Source organism: Centruroides vittatus, unplaced genomic scaffold (genome assembly GCF_030686945.1).
Source record: "Centruroides vittatus isolate TY-2023 unplaced genomic scaffold, ASM3068694v2 contig_2818, whole genome shotgun sequence".
Lineage (NCBI taxonomy): Eukaryota > Metazoa > Arthropoda > Arachnida > Scorpiones > Buthidae > Centruroides > Centruroides vittatus.
The window spans coordinates 712153-732776 of record NW_027121792.1 but is presented as its reverse complement, the minus strand read 5'-3'; the positions used below and the strand labels follow the sequence as shown (position 1 = coordinate 732776).

General features: G+C 30.2%; 1 protein-coding gene across 1 annotated transcript in view; it reads left to right on the top strand.

The window, feature by feature from the left end:
• LOC136972148 (uncharacterized) overlaps positions 1-14946 on the top strand; it is a 42380-nt gene extending 27434 nt beyond the window's left edge. Inside the window, exons 38-55 of the mRNA XM_067266702.1 lie at positions 2648-2841; positions 4231-4610; positions 4691-4856; positions 4927-5178; positions 5300-5500; positions 5573-5817; positions 5911-6006; positions 6083-6292; positions 7523-7790; positions 7871-8061; positions 8139-8312; positions 12157-12318; positions 12388-12546; positions 13168-13461; positions 13539-13740; positions 13835-14037; positions 14147-14263; positions 14342-14946. Of these exons, the coding sequence (XP_067122803.1) occupies positions 2648-2841; positions 4231-4610; positions 4691-4856; positions 4927-5178; positions 5300-5500; positions 5573-5817; positions 5911-6006; positions 6083-6292; positions 7523-7790; positions 7871-8061; positions 8139-8312; positions 12157-12318; positions 12388-12546; positions 13168-13461; positions 13539-13740; positions 13835-14037; positions 14147-14263; positions 14342-14373 (3546 nt within the window). The 3' untranslated portion in view covers positions 14374-14946. The remainder of the gene's footprint in view (positions 1-2647; positions 2842-4230; positions 4611-4690; positions 4857-4926; positions 5179-5299; positions 5501-5572; positions 5818-5910; positions 6007-6082; positions 6293-7522; positions 7791-7870; positions 8062-8138; positions 8313-12156; positions 12319-12387; positions 12547-13167; positions 13462-13538; positions 13741-13834; positions 14038-14146; positions 14264-14341) is intronic.
• The last annotated feature ends 5678 nt before the right edge of the window (positions 14947-20624 follow it).

Sequence of the window (20624 nt, the reverse complement as noted above, 5' to 3'; positions counted from 1 at the left end):
CTTTTATGCAAACCGCATTCAAATATACCAATTATTTCGACTTTTATGAATTTTTAAACTATTTACAAATTTATAAGATACCCTGTACATTTTTAAACATAATTTGTAATTTTCATCATATTAAACAAAAAGAATTATATCTGTTAATAAATTTAACCTAATGAAACTTTTTCAAAGCTGCTTTTGTGTTGTTTTTTTCCTGCTCATTCCTTACAATGAGAAATTATTAGTGACGTAACGAATAGTATATTCGGCCTCAGCCGAATACCAAATATTCGGCTAAGAGCGTGGCTGAATACCGAATATTTGGCCAGGAGCGTGGCCGAATGGCCGAATATTCGGCCATACTACTCGGCTTGATTAATGCACATACGAAAATTGGCACGCAAACCGCATTATTGCGCACCCTGCTCTCTATTGGCCCGCTGTCACTACGATTTTTTCTTCCAGTAGGTCTAAATTATTTAAATTAATTAATTAAATTATAATTATTAAAGTTAATATGAGATGGAGCCTAACATCTACCTCTAGTCCCAAATTGGTTTATAATTTATGTAATAGCCGTAAATAGCCTGATATGATTCAGCAGTTGTTGGTATTTAGATGTAAGTTATAACTTTTAAGTTATTTTATTTGCAATCGATCTTTTTAACTTTTTAATTAAGCACTAAAATTTTGTTTTTACTACGTATTTGTATACTGAATAGTACCCTAAGGATATACTTTAGTGGGGACATATGGTCTAGTTTCTCTTTAGTTGTGGAACAGTTCAAATATATTATTGGGGTTTCTATTTGTGAAGTTTTGTGATATTTTGTTGCTATTGTTTTTGTCAATATTTTTAAAATTTAACATGATTTCAAATTATTAAGGTTAATCATATTAGTCATTGTAAACCGCGCTTTAGTCAGTCGCTATCCGCTTATTTTGTGTGTCCGACCGTCAAAGAACCATTCAGGATCGAGTTACGTATATACAAGCTAAGTGTTTGTTTATTGTCTGGTCAATGTACACTTCCGTTTGTCAATTGTTCACGATAGGAGGCGTCCTTTTCGTGTAAGATCCAAGTCGGATGTATGTGAGTTAATAAATGTTCTTGTTGCCTTTGCCTCGCCCTGTTTTTGATTCGTTCGCGGTTATAGGAAATCACCACACAAATGTTATCTTTTGTATATAATGAGAAATGCTCATTCTTTGCTTTATATATAAAATAAATTATATATCAGTTACTCATCTTCTAGAAATAGATAAATAATTCTTTCATTAAATACGATAAGTTTCAATAAAACGTTTCGTAAATCATTTTAAAATATCGTAAAAAATATAAAAATATACGCGAATACGAATATAACATTAATGCCCGATACATTCTAACCTACACGCCATCAATTCCATAAGATATCGGGCTAGATAGAGGCTATAATATTATTTAATTACAAAATAATTTAATACTAGAGTTAGATGCTATTTCTTATTAACTTTAATAATTATAATTTAATGTTCAGCATTAATAAAAGTTACCAAAATGATTAATTTACTGTGTTTTTGTTATTTCTTACTCCTGTTTTTAAGTATTCGGTATTCGGCTGAATAGCGAAAAATAGGCCGAATAGGCCAGATACCAGATAGTAACCGAATATTCGTTACATTACTAGAAATTATACTACTACGACAATATTTTGTTTTCCAATATATTGTTTGCAGTTCAGGCCTTTTATTCTTAGAACTAATTCCACCAGTTTCTACTTCTGTATATTGAATTTGTTTTCAAAGATATTTATCCAAATTTTGTTTCTTAATTTTTATTCCATCCTGAGATATTAAATGAAATAGAAGCTAACACACATATCTATGGAAATTTTTCCTGTTTTTTTTTACTTTTTTTTTTTGTTCAAGGGGTCTCAAAACATCAAGATTTGCAAAAATCCAGGGGATCAAATTTGTTACAATTTTAATACAAAATTTCCTGTATTATATACATAATAGTTGGAAAAGTTAAATGATAAAAAATTTTAAATATTAATTTATTGTAAAATATCTGTATATTATTCAATATACAGATATTTTACAATAATATACAGATATATACAGATTATTAATACACTTTTTATCTTTAATTGTGATTTTTTAAATTATTATAAAAGATTAAAAGTATATTAATTTGTTAAATTGTTTATCTAACAGGTGAACAATTTAATTTGTTTGCTTATTTTTTTGAATTAATATTAATTTTACAAGACCTAAATCTAAAATAAAGGTCATTAGTGAAATAAATATTAGCGAAATCAATGAGAAATTTATTTAACTACCAGTAATATTTTTAAAGGTAATTTTTAGGTTTTTCTTTTTCGACTCTTACTGTCTTGTGGGCAGTAAAGAGGGTTTTCTTTTAAGCCCATTGTGGGTTTGGCCTGGCACAATAGGGATGGCCAGGTGACCAGTGCCATTTTCAAGGTTACATTAGCATAGAATAATAAAATAATGATCTATGATTTAAATTATAAAAATGTATTTAATTATTTTATACATATTTATGATTATAAGATAGAAAATAATTTTTATTTTCAAATATTTTAAAATTTTATTACTAATAAACTATAGCCTACATTTATGTAATTTATTGAAAATTTGGTATTTTATTTTTTAGTTTAATATCAACGAATGTGCCTCTAATCCATGCTTAAACAATGGAATCTGTATAGATACTGTAAATGGCTTTAAATGTCAATGTTCTCAGGGATGGACTGGAGAACATTGTGAAAAAGATATTGGAAAATGTGATATTTCACCTTGTCTAAATGATGCTAAATGTATTGATCTATTCCAAGACTACTTCTGTGTGTAAGTATTTTTAAAATTAAAATAACATTTTAAATCATTATTCATCTATATATATATATAAATGAGGATGTTTATTTGTTTATTTGCTATGCACTCCTAGGCCATTCAACCAATTGCTAAGAAATTCGGCAGTTACATTAACAGTAACATAGTGAACATAACTGGCACCCAGGACACGACACTTTGTTGGCACCCCTCTCCCCTCCCCTCCAGAAACACGTATAGTAATATAATATATAGAATTTACTCGTAATAAGAATATAATACAAATAATAATAGAATGTAGTATCTACCTTAAAATATCTATAATATATTACGAATAATTACTATTGCCTTCATGCTCCAGGCACCACTCGCAGAGGGGTGCCTGGGGCATGAAGGTAATAGTAACTATTTGTAATATATTATAGATATTTTACCCTTGCCCTTCCCTCACTATGCTACTGTACATTACCATACATCTAACTTAGATAATGTCATAAATACCACCCAAAATATTGATTTAATTTCTATATATCAATTAATTTCTGTTTACATCTGATTTGATGCTTACATGTAATGCCATCTATTGTCAAAAAATTTTAAAAAATAATAAATTAAATACACACAAAAAAGGATATAATTAAAAAAAAAAACAAATATTATATTCACTTAATTACTGTGAAAATGATATACTACAAAATAGACATGCTATATCATTACTGTGACTGGTAACAGAGAGCACTCACATGCACCCAGTCAAAATTGTTATACTGTGAAAACTATATAAGTCTTTGATTTTCCACTTCCAACAATGCAGATTTTTTACATTTCTAAATGATAGATACTTTCTTAATTATAATAATTTTGTGTAAACTTGCTATTTATTAGGAATTACTTCTCACATAGTTTATAGGGATTCTGATAATGTTCTTAAAATGGCTTTTATTATATACATTTTTGAAATTTACGATTAATAATGCTGGATACTTTATAAAGTGGAGGGTGTAACGAGCTAGTTATAAATAAATTTCATTCTTAAAAAGAACACAAATCGAGTAATAAACTTTAAATATTAACACGAATTAAATTTTTATTGGCTTTCTTTCCTTTTGCTATTTGTTTGTGTGATGAAGCATAAAAAACAGCCAGAGATCTAATTAAAATAATTTAATTATAAATAGTAATGTACAAAGCAAACAAATTAAAAAAAGGTGCAAAAACAATTTACATTGGCCACATAAGTTAATATAGTGTTACTTTATTGAATTTCAACAGTTTATTTAACCTGGTTTCACTGTTATCTCCAAGTTGCAGTCAGTAACAATTTGTCATGAAAATCAAAGTACTTATTTAAATAAGTTTGTTTTTATTTTATTTTAATATTAAAATTAAATATTCTTATAATAGATGCCCATCAGGAACTGATGGAAAACAATGCCAGACTTCACCTGAGAGATGTATTGGAAATCCTTGCATGCATGGTGGTTTCTGTCATGATTATGGAAGTGGTCTTAATTGTACTTGTCAATCAGAATATGCAGGAATTGGTTGCCAGTTTGATTTTAATGCTTGTGTTAATAATGTTTGCCAAAATGGTGCTACTTGCCATGACATAGGAAATGATTTTAAATGTATATGCCCACCTGGTTTCACTGGAACCTTTTGTGATGAAGATATTCCTGACTGTACTTCAACTTCTTGTCCACCTACAGCAACCTGTATTGATTTGACTAATAGTTTCTATTGCAAATGTCCTTTCAATGTAACTGGTGAAGATTGTAGAAAAGGTAAGATTGATCTTAATTTGTTCAAAATATTAATGAGTTAAAAGAGTAATATTTTAAAACATTTTTCTATTATATTACAGCCATTAACATAGAATATGATCTGTATATAAATGACGAGAGTCGTTCTTCAAGTGTTGCACTTGCTGCACCATTTGATTTAGGTTCATCTAGTTTATCTATAGCACTATGGATACAGTATAACAAACTTGATACAACCGGAGCATTCTTTACTCTATATAGTGTGGAGTAAGTTTTTAAAACTTTTGTAATTTTAAATTATCTTCATATTGTTTTAAAAAATATAATTTGTTTATAGTTCTCCACATTTACCAATTGGGAAGAAAGTGCTGATACAGATTGATGATTCTGGCATACTGATATCATTATTTCCTCATTTAACTCCTGATCTTTTTATTCCATATTTACAAAATGTTCCAATTAATGATGGCCAGTGGCATCATATTGTATTTGTTTGGAATGGTGATGAAGGTACGATCAGTCTTATAACAGATACAGCTGTAGCAGGTGGAATCACGGATTATGTCAAGGGAGAAATATTACCCGATTAGTACGTCCATTTCACTTTAAACAGATATAATCGTTCATGTTAATTTCAAAACTTTTTATTACTAATATTTAGTTATTCTTTTAGACATTTGTATTAATAATCAAGGAAATGTTTATTGCAGTGGATGGATTTCTCTTGGAGCACCATTAAATAATGAAAATAAAGCCATGACAAGAGCTGGTTTCCATGGCAAAATCAGTCGAGTTAATGTTTGGGGAAGACCTTTAGATGTCACAGTTGAAATTCCAGTACAGTTTAGAAGTTGTAAAAATGCACCCGTACTTTATGAAGATCTTCTTCTCAGATGGACAGGATTTGATAGGTAAAAATTATTTTAATATAAATACTGAAATGATACAAATACTGTATTGTAAGAAATTAAATGTATTTTTAGAGTTGATGGCACAGTCGAACGAGAAGGACCCGGTACATGTGGTGAACCTATATGTCCTGTTGGTTATATTGGGGATGATTGTGGAATCTTACAAATGGATAAAACTCCACCTAAAGTTACATATTGCCCCTCAGATGTATGGATTATCAGTAAAAACAATACAGCTATAGTGAATTGGGAAGAGCCACGTTTTGTTGATGATTTAAATTCTTTGCATGTTGAAGAAAGAAATGGTCTTAGACCAGGTACTATATTTTATTTTATTTTATCATTAATCATATATAATATACATTTGCATATACACTACCTAAACTATTAACATTATCTTAAATTATTAGGCCAGTCATTTATGCAAGGTACTTATGATTTATCATATGTTGCTGCTGATGAATCAGGAAATACAGCAAAATGTGATTTTAAACTTCATATTTTAGGTAATATTATAATTGTTTACATAAAAATACTTATGACTATTAAGTAATCAATGATCCATTATCTAATTGTTTACAGATAAATTCTGTCCATTGCCACCACCTCCCGAAGGAGGTTCACGCCATTGTTCAGACTGGGGTCCTGGTGGTCGATTTAAAGTTTGTACCATTACCTGTGAAAAAGATCTTGAATTTTCTCAAGTTATTCCAAAATTCTATACTTGTGGCAGTGATGGAATCTGGCATCCTGCATCAGAACCTAGAAATCTTATCTTTCCATCTTGTGCACGTAAGTATAAATTATAGAAATATAGTTAATCATTTCAAACAATCTGTAATAACAACTACCACTAATATTATGTTGTTTACAAGCTATACTGACCGTATGGTGATCTGTTGATCCACACTGAGTAGTTTTAAAATTTAAAGTTTTGTTAGATCATAATTATTAGAGTGGACAGTTGTTGGACAGCAGACTACTATATTTTATAAATAAATGTAAAATAAATATAAGGTTTTATTAAATACTAGCAGGTAGGCCAGGCGTTGCTTGGGCAAAAGTAACAATAGCGAAGATTGAGATTATTACGTTATAGTCACAAAAGAAAAAGAGTAATTTCATCAATGAACTAAGTATTTCTAAAGAAAGATCGAATTTGAAAATCGAATGTTCTAATATTGTTCGATTTTCACGATGTGTTTTGATTATATCGTTCGATTTTCATCGAATGTTCTAAAGAAGAAAGGTCGAGAAAAACCGAACTAATCTGTTTAAATTTGAAAATCAAATGTGTTTTAACATATTACTCTTTTTTTTTTTTTTTTTTTCCAGCACCCGTAAATCTTGCATGTCGCTTTCTCTTGTTTTCCATTGTTACTTAACACTTCCATTGTTGGCACTTCCATTGTTGACACTTGCATTGTTACTTCACACTATCATTGTTACTTAACACTTTGGTACTTAAATTTGGCACCCTAACTGTGTACCAAATTTCAACTTTCAACTCCTAACCGTTTTAGCGAAAATTAAGATTATTACGTTATAGTCAACCTTACCCGTTTTCACAGAATGCAAGAATTGGGTCCCCCTGTTTCCAGACTAATTACAGAATTTTTAGATGAGTCTAAAAATATGTTCGATTTCCCGCAAAAAAGCAAAAAACTGCATCTGCGTCTTGCACGTCGCTTTCTCTTAACACTTCCATTGTTACTTAACACTTCCATTGTTGATGGAAGTGTTAAGCCTTAATCCTGTCCCTCTCCCTCGTGGGGAGGAATTTCGAAAAATCCCTTTTTAGTGTGCGTTCTTGTGACGTACCCTAACTGTGTACGAAATTCCAACTTTCAACTCCTAACCGTTTGGGCTCTGCGCTGATTATTATTATTATTATTATTATTATCAACTCGTCTCAGTTATATATATAGATAAGTATAACTTTATAATAATTAGAAGAGAATTAGTAATGAATAATAAATTTTAGAATGAGAATGAAAACATGTAAAACTTTTTGTTTTATAGCTAAAGAAGCTGCACAGCGTATATTCAAAATAACTATGAATTTCCCAACTACAGTGGTGTGTTCCGATTCGGGAAAGAAAATCTTATATTCTCGAATTGTAAACAGTTTGAAGCGAGTTAATCACGAATGGCGTATATGTACCGATTATTCATCTGGTTCCTGCAGCGGATTACGTGTAAATGTTAAATGTAACAAACAAGGTCGTGTCACAAGGCAATTAGACAATAATGACCTTTACACTGTAGAAATATCATTTCCATCAAATAAGTGAGTTTGAATAATGCTTAATTTTTTTTTTTTTTTATTAATATTGATAATATTTTTAAATCTACTTTTTTAAATGGTAGTGATCCTGTGACTAATATTAATACACAACAACAATCAACAGTTCAAAAAGTTGTAGAAACTGCAATCTTGCAGAACTCGGCTTTTGATGTGCGAGATACATTACCAAATGTTATACCAGATTTGACGTCACTTAATATGATTACTGACTATTCTTGTCCAGCTGGCCAAGCTGTAGTTGCTCCAAATTGTGGTATGTATTATTTCAACTTAAAATTTTAAAATCATTGTATTTTTTAATAGTAATTTTTGTCTTAAATTGATTTTTAGTTAAATGTGCTAGAGGAACTTATTACAATAATTATACACAATCATGTATACCTTGTATGGTTGGAACATATCAGAATGGCATTGGTGAATTAATTTGCAAACCATGTCCTAAAATAGGCAGTAAACAAGGCATTACTATGTCCTCGGGAGCGCGATCGGTAGAAGAATGTAAAGGTATGTAATAAATATTTAAAAATCATCTATATGTTATAGAATAACAATATATATTATGTATGTATAATTTTATAATCTATAATATTTGGTTAAATGAATTAACTGAAACTTTTTTGTGGAAAAGTTTTTATTAAAATACTGTTAAAGAAATTAATTATATATAAGAAATTTTTTCAAGTAAAAATAAATCAAATATGAATTTGATTTATTTTTACTTGGAAATAAGAACATTCTAACATCTTTCTAACATCTATCAATGTCATCTTAGAATCAAATGTAATAATTTTTGTATCTGTTTTATAGAATAAGTTGATTTGCTTGTAAAAAAAATCAAATCATTTGCTTTATTACAATATTATTTGTTCTATAGAGATTATATAAATAATTGAGCCATTTGCATAATATTGTAAATGTCAATAAAGACAATGAACATTGTTTGCAATAATTGTTTATATATAAAACAGTGATTATAGAAATGTTCTCAGTATATTTTCTTATTTCTGAGTCAAATTCTGCTTTAGTTCATCCTACAAAAATAAATAATGATTATATTCACTTATTATATTTAAATAATTATCTTATTCCAAAAGGAAATCAAAACTCAAATAATCAACTTTATCATAATTTTTTTCTAAATATAATTCAGTTTCTGGGCTAAATTAGTTGTACTGTACAAAGTACAGTACAATCATATGCTTAACCAATTACACATAAACCAAATCACATCAATTTTAAAGGATGTTTAATTTAATTTTAACTTTAGTTAAGCTTTATTGGGCAGCAATTTGAAAAAATTGTAGACCTATAAATTTCCATTCTTATGTCTGTTTGTCATCTGATTGTCTTTCCTTAATCTTAAGAATAGAGTTAGATAGATGGAAATCGAGACCAGGTGTGGAAAGTTTAGGGGCAGGAGGCCTCGATTAACTATATACGAACTTCCGATGCAAACTGCAAGTCTCATTATCTCAATTCAAAAATTTTTCCCTGAAAGGAGTTAGATAGATGACCAGCATAACTCTGTTGCTAACAGGAAAAGTATGATATACAGGGGCAAGACACTAATTTGAGGTGAAGAACATACATTGTAAAGTAAATAAATTAAAAATTGCAGCCTGGCATTGTGACAATGTCACAGTAAAATAATTGCTCGTTACTTAACAAAATTATTCCTTCCATAAGAAATCTTTAAACATCTATCAATGTCATCTTAGAATCAAATGTATTTTCTGGCGTATAAGACGACTGGGCATATAAGATAACCACCGGCTTTTACAGTTAAAATATAGAGTTTGGGATATACTCGCCCTATAAGACGACACCTGGCGTATAAGATAACCCCTGACTTTTGAGAAGATTTTCTTGGGTTAAAAAGTTGTATTATACACCGGAAAATACGGTAATAATTTTTGTATCTGTTCTATAGAATAACTTGATTTGCTTGTAAAAAAAATCATCTGAAATCATTTGCTTTATTACAATATTATCTGTTCTATAGTGATTATATAAATAATTGAGCCAAATATTTAGTTTACAGAAATGATTTTAGATATAATGTACTTAAATTTGCATTCAAAATTGATATTTCTAATGTACACTCTTGTAGAAATAATGTATTATATGCAATCAATGCATATTACTTTACAGTATATCCAATTTCAATACAATAAAGTTTTGTGCATGTGTTATGAATACCAAATTAAACAAAAATTATAGTTTCTGATAATATGTATTATAATAATTGAATTTGAAATAATAATTATATTTTTAAATATAAATATAGAGGCATTTTTAGAATTTTACCACTTGAATGCAGATAATATTTTGCTGCCTTTTTTGTAGAAGGAAGTATAGGATAAAACATTAAATATAACTTAATTCTGAGGTTTTGAGGTATTTTAATTAATGATATCTTGAAATAATTTCCTTCATTAATTTAACAGCTGTGCTTTCATAACCTCTTTGAAGATTATTATTTTCTGTAGATTTTACTTTAAAAAACAAATTAATTTTTTTTGTTGTAATAATATTTTGTACTTTATTATTTTTTCCTTTGTAGTAAATATTGAAGACTACAGTCTTTTCCTTCCATCACTCATAATAAATAATTTGTTAAATTTCTCTCCTGTCATTACCTATGTGTGTAGCAATTATTTGTGTTATATAACCTTTGTATTTGTATTGTGTAGCAACGCTTCATGCTATATAACTTTTGTATCATTTTTCTAACAAATAAATGGCCATGACGTGGTGTCTCTATCAAGCCCGCCACTTTTTGATTCGGTATGACTTTGAAATGGACCAAAGTAGTCGTGTATGATTTTATACTTACTTGTAAGGTATCGTACTCACTATCTGTGAACACACAACTTGCAACAGTGATATATTTAACATAATTATTTTGATTGCATTCACACTATTACTAACACTACTGAAATTTAGGTGCTACAAATGTGTAGCAACATTATTGGCATTTTTCATTGTATATTTTTACAATAAACCAATATATATATTGGAGCGAATATTGTTAATCCTCAGAAATGTGATTCTGAGGATGTTGGAGTAATGGAGTTTGAATGTTTGAAAAAAATCCTAAAATGTAAAATCCCAAAATGATGTGATGACAACCTCATCTACAAGCAATGTTCAGACAACCAAAATATTAACACACCTATTCATACAATTTGGAAATTTTTTCAAACATTTGTGAGGACCCGAACGGGGGTTGACTTGGAGGTCTGAATGTGGGCTATCAATCAAGAAATTAAAGATCTTCTTTTCAGACATGAATAGAAAGAATTAAATGTCCCAATTGAACAATGAAGGTTTTTATTAAAACAATAGAAAAGACTAAAGTCGAGGAAAACGTGGCTGGAGAGGAGTCATATTTAGTTGCAAAACTGACCTCTCCCACGCCCTCCGATCAGTTTCAAATTGTGACCAGGTGACAAGTCAAGACCAATGAAAAGGCGGCTCTAGGAGAAAAACTTATAAAACCACGCAAATCAAGGTCGTGATGTTCTTGGTTCAGAGTGCTCCCTCCTGGATTTTTGCTGCTGTCATTCAACAACAAAAGCTTGTTCGATGTCCCGGGATTTGTCTTTGCCATCCCATCCCGGCAAGATTCACCCAGGTATACCTAGTCGCCGGAAGTCATCTCTTTTAAGTTGTGCTGTCCCATCCCCAGGGCCATCACTCTCCACGTCACTTTTGCCAGAAAAAGAGAAACAATCGTCGGAACATTTGAACTTTTTGTACAGACTGGTTTCCCACCTTTGGACAGGCATTATACCTTGTTATAAGAATAGTTGTGAGAAATTTTTATTTTATTAAACAGTTTAAGATGGAAAACCTGTCTCAGTGAGTCTTTTCACTCCCACACACGACAGTGTTGATCGCTCAATTGTCATGACCTTTCCACTCAATCGGCTAACCTCACACATTCAAACTCGATTGCCTCAGAAACGTGCTTCTGAGGGTTAATAAGAGTTTCATATATAGTAATTAAATTATTATTGTATATAATTTTGTTTGTTATATATAAATATAATTTAATTATTTTTAATATAATGTTTAATGTGTAAATCATATTATGATCATACTGTATAATTATAATGTCTCCTGAAAAATTTTGCACTCCTTAAAATTTGCTGTTGCAGGCATATGCCTACATTGCCTAGCATAAAAATGCCTCTGAGTATAATTAATAATTAAATATTAATAAATTACTTTAAATAAGCTAATTTGTTCTAATTAAATTAATTTATTAATAAGTAAACATGAAATCTGTTAGCAAAATCATTAGAATATGTAATTTACTAAAATATATATTCAATATTTTCAGAACGTTGCCCAGCAGGAAAATATTATAATTTGAAGACAGACTTGTGTCATCCTTGCGGATATGGATTATATCAGCCTCAAGAAGGTTCTTTCAGCTGCATTCCATGTGGACCTGGATTGACAACCAGAAGTAATCAGGCTACTTCTTCACAAGAATGCCGAGGTTAGTACAGGATTTTTATAAATCTACTAATTAAAAACAAGTTGTAAAACTTTGCCATAATTTTTTCAGAGGAATGTGCTGCTGGTTTAAATCTTTCCATAAATGGCAATTGTGAACCTTGTCCTCAAGGTACTTATCGTCCACGTGGAACACCTACTTGCTTGAAATGTCCCGAAGGTCTTACAACAGCATCAGTTAGTTCTGTGAGGCAAGAACAATGCTCTTTAGGTAATATATGTAAAAAATATATTAATTAGTAGTAATGAATGTATAGTACTTGGTAAAAAATATATTAATTTTATAAAAATATAAATATATTTAGAATATTCTGAAAGAAAAGGTTGGACTCAAATCTTCAATTCCTGTTTATTGTGTGGATGTGTTGGTAGTTATGCTACCAGAACCTCCAGATGATTATTACTTCCAGACCAATTAATTTAGTAATAATCATACTGGTTATGATTATATGCCTACAATCTTCCATACACTCAATCAATTTAAATTTTTACATTGGCATGGATGTCAGATAAAAGCTCTAGTCTAAATTGTTTAATATCTTATTAATTAGCCATATTATAGTCTGATATGATTCTGGCTGTATTGTTTTTCAAATAACATTTATCAGTTCTTTTTACCTCTTTGTCCTACCTTTTTCATCTCTGTGTATATATTGTCTACTTGGACTTTGTTTATTAATAAAAATAATTATACTGGTGAAGTTTCTGATTAGCAAAGAGAGGAAATCTTAGTCTAAAGTCAAAACAAAATAATAAGTTCTATTAATAAACAAAGTCCTAGTCGACAATAGAAACATTTATCAGGTTTGGTTTTAATATTTAAATTTTTCAGAGGTATGCAAACAAGGTCATTACCTAAATGCAACTTTAGAAAAATGTATGCCGTGTCCTAAAAGTACTTACCAAGATAAAGAACAAAGAGAAACCGAATGTCTTTCGTGTCCTTCCGATACTACAACTGATGGACTAGGAGCTACACACAAATCAAATTGTTCTAATCCTTGTAAGGTCAATGGCCAAACTAGACTCTGTCAAGCAAATGCACTTTGCGTATTTCGTGATGATACCGGCTCCTTTTCTTGTGAATGCAAACCAAAATATATACTGGAAGGAGATCAATGTATATGTAAGTTTAAATAATTTCTTAATTTTTAATTGATCATATAGTTCAAAAATCATTAAAACATTTATAATATTTTGAAGCTATCTGTGATGATTTCTGTCAAAATGGAGGAAGTTGTGAAGTAAATCCAGAAACTGATCAACCTAAATGCACTTGTCTATCCAATTTTTACGGTGATAAATGTGAAAAGAAATCAGAATTTGTATATATAGCAGGAGGTATAGCTGGAGCTGTTATATTTATTATATTACTAGTATTGCTTATTTGGATGATATGTGTCAGGTACGATTGCATAAATTTTTATAAGAAACTAAAGTATATATAAGTTCATATACCATTATATTATATAACAACTGATTGATGTTTCCTCTTACAGATCTTCACATAAAAATGTACCAAAGAAAATGCCAGAACCCTCTCAAGATTTAAGTGGTTCTCAAACTAATTTCTATTATGGTGCACCGGCTCCTTATGCCGAAAGTATAGCACCCTCTCATCATAGTACTTATGCTCATTATTACGACGACGACGACGACGGATGGGAAATGCCAAATTTTTATAACGAAACTTACATGAAAGGTAGATATAGAAATGAGATATTTTACATTTTACATTGGATGTTTTAAAGAAGAAAAATTAATTTTTTTATACATTTAATATTTCATAAAAATCTATATTTTTATTATAGATAGTTTGCATCAGGTGAAAACCAATACTCTTGGACATAGCAATCCTAGTTTATATGGAACAACTAAAGAAGATCTTTATGACAGGCTAAGAAAACATCAATATCAAGGGAAGAAAGGTAGAATATTTACATTCAAACTAATTTATTACGTATTTACTCTCGGTATTTAATTATTTTTTTATTGATTTTTGACAGATACCAGCGACAGTGAAGATCATGGACATTAGACATTATAATACTCATTAAACTCATCAGTTCAAAATTATAAGGAAATCTTCATTCCAAAATATGTTTGAATGTGACCGTGTATAAAACTGTCCATTGCCACTTACGTGCCTAACTTTATATTTCAGTTCAAAAAATCATATTTTTAGATTGTCTAATTAGTCTAAGTATCTGCAAATCATGATAATATTGTATATTTCACATGTTAATTTATTCACAAGATAATTATTAGAAATTTTGATATAAAAATTTATTATTATTATTATTATTATTATTATACATTATATTATATATATATATATATATTTTGAATACTTTTATCTTGGTTTGCAGATATAAATTTAGCATTGTATATTATATATATGTGTGTGCATGTGTGAGAATTGGTGAAAAAATGCATTAAAAATTTATATGCACTACTAAATTTATATTTTGCATAAAATTTTAACTCGCTTATAACTAAGTATATAAAAGATTTATCGAAGAAAGAAACTTTTTTAATATTCTTCGGAACATTCATTGTACAGTCGTCGAGTATGAAAATATAAAATGTAACAATTTATAATACAATAAAATATATTCTTTATTTTCAATAGAAATGTATTTAGAAAATAATAGAAAATAGAATTTTCTTGTTTCTTACCACTGATAGATAAAAAATGAGAGAGATAAAGGAATTATTTTAAACTTTTAATGAAAATAATAAGAGAGGTATAAAAAGACTATAAATCTAAGATTATTAATAATGTTGATAGTTGATAATGCCCCATCCTGGGGCATTATCAACTATCTAACCATCTGGCCCAAATGAACGCATGCTAGAAATGGAAAAAAAAAATCCATTCTTTTAGCAGTGGTGTGGCGAACATAACTGGTGCCCGACACTTTATTGGCGCCCCCTCCCCCCTCCAGAAACACACACAGTTTGTCTTGGAGACCATTTGGGTGCCTGGTGCATGATACACCCCCTTGCTACACCACTGTCTTTTAGTGCTCAAAGAGTGGAAAGAATTAAAGCAGCCATTTAATATTATTTATTTTTTTTATGATCTGTTGCTAAAACTTTTTAAAACTAAGACATTCTAAAAAGAGTTGAAACTTTTGTAACGTATGCTCCTTTTTAGAAATTCTAAAGAATTTTTTAAGAATTTGAATAAACTTTAAATACAAAATATCAGTTTCAAAGTTTGTTATATTTTAAAACCAAGTTTACATAAATTTCCTGACTAATTTGAACTAAAATATCATGTTCCAAAACTAGAATTCTCTAGTTATTTATTAATATATAATTTAGATCACATAAAAGATTTTTAGCAGAAACCTTAGCATGCAATGCACTGTGTTATCTGTAGAGAAATATCTAAGGACTGTAATGATTAAATTCAAAAGACTTTTAACTTTTATTTAAAAGTTTGTTTTTCAAAATACATTTAAGACTTTATAATGTTTGGTGGATTCGTGTCTCTAGATACAAAATTGAATCTGTGCTGTTCCAGCCAACTTAGTATGGATTTTACATAATGTTTGTTGCAGAATCTGTTCAAAAAGTATGGCCACCATGATTTATTAAAACAGGAAGAAAATACATTTTAAACATTCATTAATATAAATTTCAGCACTTATATTCAGAGTAATATTTCTTTTTGTCACAAACAAACTTTTCAATCCATACTGGCAAATTGCTTGGCATATCAGACATTTAGAGCCAAACTTTTTGACACCAATTGGTGTTTGAAATTCTGGAAGACCTCCTTCAAACACTATAATAGTGTGAGCTTGGAAGTGTGAAGAAGTCCGCCTTCACATATTTTTGTCATCTAGAACCAAACAAGCATTCTTTTTGCCAATTAAAGGATACAATTTTCAAGATCTAGTTTTAATTACTTTTTTGTTTTTCAGTCACTTTATTTATTTTTTTATATGATGTTATACTTGCAAATTGCTTAGCTCTTTGAACCATAGTTTGATTAGTTTCACATTTTTTTTTCCAACATCTCAAACTGATGTACTGCAATTTTTGGAAATGACTATCTTCTGGTTGAGTTGTGAGCTGTGAGCACCATATTTTTCACCAGAACTTGGCTTTTGAAAAATGGACAATTGTCTTACCAATTTAACACTCCACCCACCTACTTTGGAAAATTTGTAGCTCTTTTTCTATGAAGTGTCTTGGTTTTTCTGAACTTTCCATCCATTTGTCAACAATTTCTTTTCAATAGTCTATTTTCATTCATTTTTAAAGCAATAGCACAGTTACTTTAATAAAACTGATATTCTAATTATTTGAAATTGTTGCTAAGAATTCTGATATGGCAACAAACATAACAAAAGTTCATCTTTTGAATTTTATAGATTTTTATTGTTGCAGTCCTTAATTCCACAAAGCAATGAATTTAAGGCATTTTACCTTCCTAAAGCAGGAGGCTTCACATATCTGCTGGAATGGGTTATATATTCTTCAGAACAAGCATTAAACAGAACCATCTCTTAATCATTTGGTAATAAGAATCGTAAAAAGTCTTAACTATTAATAGTATAATCTGGCAAACATTAAGTAATTTTATTATTAATAGTAACATTAATATAGCCCAATACAATCTGGCAATTGTTTGGCATTAACCTAATAAAATTTTGCGGTTTGATCAGTAAAATTTTTGGACATTATACAGGCGAATGAGTTCCTTGTGTACACCTATTTTACTTTTGGTTTTAACAAGCAGAATTCTTTACAGTGGGGTTATTGTATATCTAAGTCATTATGTAGGCGTATCATTATGAAATAAATTATAGATATTTAGTAAGGCTTTTCACGAAAGATGCCAACTAAATTCAAAGAGAAGTTTTTGATTAATAGCATAGTCCAATAAATTATAGCGACAAATATAATAATTAAATTATTCTTAACTCAGAAAAGAGAACGATAAACAACTTTAGTGTACAAGCAATATATTTTATCATTATTAATATTAAATTATATAAAGCTTTTATTAATTTCCCAAAGAGGAATTCTTAAAAATTGGATCTGTTCATATTTCCTTAAAAACAGATCATTCAAGATTTTTGTAGCTTAATGATTTGATAAAATTCATACTATACTGATTGGATAAATGATCATTATGAAGTGACTGGATGTCTGATACCACTTTTTCTTGGGAGAACTGACAAATTAAAACTTTCCCAAATACATGCTTCAAATTTTTTGTGGGCAAGTGTATGACTGCTAGAGACTGGGAGACTAATATTACACTAACTTTATAATGCTTTGCAGATGTTTTTTACGTATCACAAATGTTTTCAGTCCACTCTAGGACCTTCAATTTTCTTTGTTTATTAGATGGATTTTACCGGAAGGCTAATCTCCCCTCTTCTAAAATGATATATTTATACCAATGAATTATATGGGACTCATTTACATTGCATGCATGCATAACCCTATGATGATAAGCATGATAGGCATTTCTTGCCAAGAGCATTCTGAAGATGGTAATAAAGGTAAAAAATACCCAATTTGCAACTTGAAGTTGGCCAGACTAGTCAACATGGAGGAGAATGGAGGTAACAGAGAACATGGACGGACACGGACACACACACACAAATATATAAATTAAAAACAAGGAAATAAACCCAAACATTGTTCTGAGGTTTCTTTACCCAACTCTTCCATTCAGAGACCATCTTGAAAATACTGTTTGGTGACTTAATTAAAAAATTTAATCAAAAAAAAGATTGTTAATCCCTGAGTAACTGTCTCTGGTGACACTTTCCTCCAGGAAACATTTTCCCCACTCACCCTTTTTCTTCTCTCTCATTGTATAGTTTTAGCCAAGAATCCAATTACAGTTCTGATCTGATATAATTCTCTTGATGGGAGAGTGGCTACTTGTTCATAATGCATTTAATCTCATGTTTGTCTTACCAATACAGAGTTTATGGCATGTCAATGCAATGTTACTATAACACAATTTCTTCCTTTTGTTTAAACATTGAAGTTCTGTTTACTTCTAATGTTCAACTATAAGTCACAGGTCTAAAATGTGCAAGTTCTTTCAAGTTGCAGCAAGATTGATCTCTTAGCTATATATATTGTGAATATAGAACCATATGCAGCTTTTATCCTGAAAAACTGAAAAATTTAGAGTATTTCCATTATAATCACATTATTTTGGACCCTAAGCAAATGTGTAAATATCAAATTTTTGATAGGCAATCAGATAAAACAGGATTTGAAAATTGGACTAATGAAAATTAGTCCAATAGTTAACTACAGTTTCTTTACCCATTATACTCAGATGTGAATTCAATTTTATATATCAACATAAGTTTGATATTCATCCATATAGCATACCTAAGCTGGATAGTCCTGGAAAAGATATATACTTTAAATTCAAATTATTAAGTTCATATAAATACACAATGTTTAAATGGAAAAATATAGCTTATTTTCTAAGCAAAGTCAGGTAGGTACCTCAGCTGGTACAATTCTAGGTCCGAATGAGGAGGTTGGGACTTTAACAGAGCTGTAGAGCATACTGATAGGAACAAAAAAAGTCTAATAAACCATGGGTGTACGGGCGACCCTTCCCGAGATACAGGCCCCCCAAAATGACTATCGACGTCAGAACCGACGCCGCTTTCTCCGCTAAGCCTATCGCGCGTTTAACAGGCAGCAAGCCCTATTGGGTGTACTATAGATTACTCCCTATGGAATTTCAGGACTTTGATTATATATTTGAACTTAGGGGACCGAGACGAGTTCAACGGTACCCTATTTTTGGACCGGAGACGAAAAATAAATGTTACTTATGGCGGCCCGACTGACCTCTCGTACGGGCGCCACCACACACCGCCATGTGCTAAACTAGTGATCGATTCACGGTAGTTCTTGAACGAAGTAAAAAAAGGGGGAAAACGTCTTCTAAAGGCAATTTTAACGGCAAGCGACGCGACTCCCAATCGCGATAGCGAGGCCGGAACTGACGTAGGCGCATCTTTCGAGGGCTATATCTCGCGAAGAGTCGCCCGTACACCCATAGTTTATTAGACTTTTTTTGTTCCTATTAATATGTTCTACAGCTCTGTTAAAGTCCCAACCTCCTCATTCGGACCTAGAATCTTGCCCCTCAGCTGTATGAAATAAATCATAGATTGTGGTTTTAATGAGCAATTGAAGACTTAAAATTAAAAGTTTAAGTCATGACAAACTTTTTAAATCTTTGCATGAGAAGTATTAGTTTCAGAAACAACTTTTATTGCTAAAATCTAAATGTAATTTTATTTCCTGCTCTTCAGTAGGTTTTTCAAGTCAATGTGTTTTCACCATGTGAAGTTTAGCAATATACTATTATGATGATGATTCCTAGATATCTTATTTAAATATATAGTACAGTATTTTCTTAACTGGTATCTATTATTAAACTTATTGCTTTGTACTGCTGAAGTTCATCCTATCTTTGGCACTTTTGCACATTCTTTTTGCAAGTTTAATATAATTAAAAATTTAAATTCATAATTGATTTTTGAGAAATTAAAGAACTGTAAATAAAAACGTTAAATTTAAGTGAAATTTACTAGCAAAAATGTAAAATCCATAATTTTTTATTAGTGCACAATGTTTCCAAATATCCATAACAAATGGGCTATGAAAACATGAATTATTTAACCAGAACTCATTTTTTTATAAAAAATAGTGTAGTCTAGTCGTCTTCATCCAGAAGAAAGTACATACAAAACATTTAATCAGAGGTTTCATGATTATTCAATAAATAATTATTAAAAGCCATACAAGTTACATACATTTGGGATTTCTGAATAGTACAGTAAATGGATAAGATTATATTAATGAATTCAGCTTCCCCCCCAAGTAGAAAAAACTTACAATTGAAATTATGAAATTTAATGAATGCAAACTTTTATTTGATTTTCTCTGAATATACAAATAAGTCTATACAATTTAACTATAATAGTCTACAGATACTTTAAATTGTAGGATTGCCGACGGGGTGCCAAAATGTTGAGAAGGTTGAGCGGTCGCAAAGGGTCATATGTGGGCAATCAGCACCGAGACACTCTAAAGTTACAAGAAACAGTTTATTTGACACGACAGAAGCTCGCAAGATTTCTGCGATCTTGGAAATTCTGTCGGCAGCGGCCTCTGGATCTTCCTGTCCTTAACAAGATAGTCCCATTTTGAAGGAGTGCCTGAGTCACAAATGGCCAGTTCCCTCAATGTCTCTGGGACAATGTGGTCGACGTC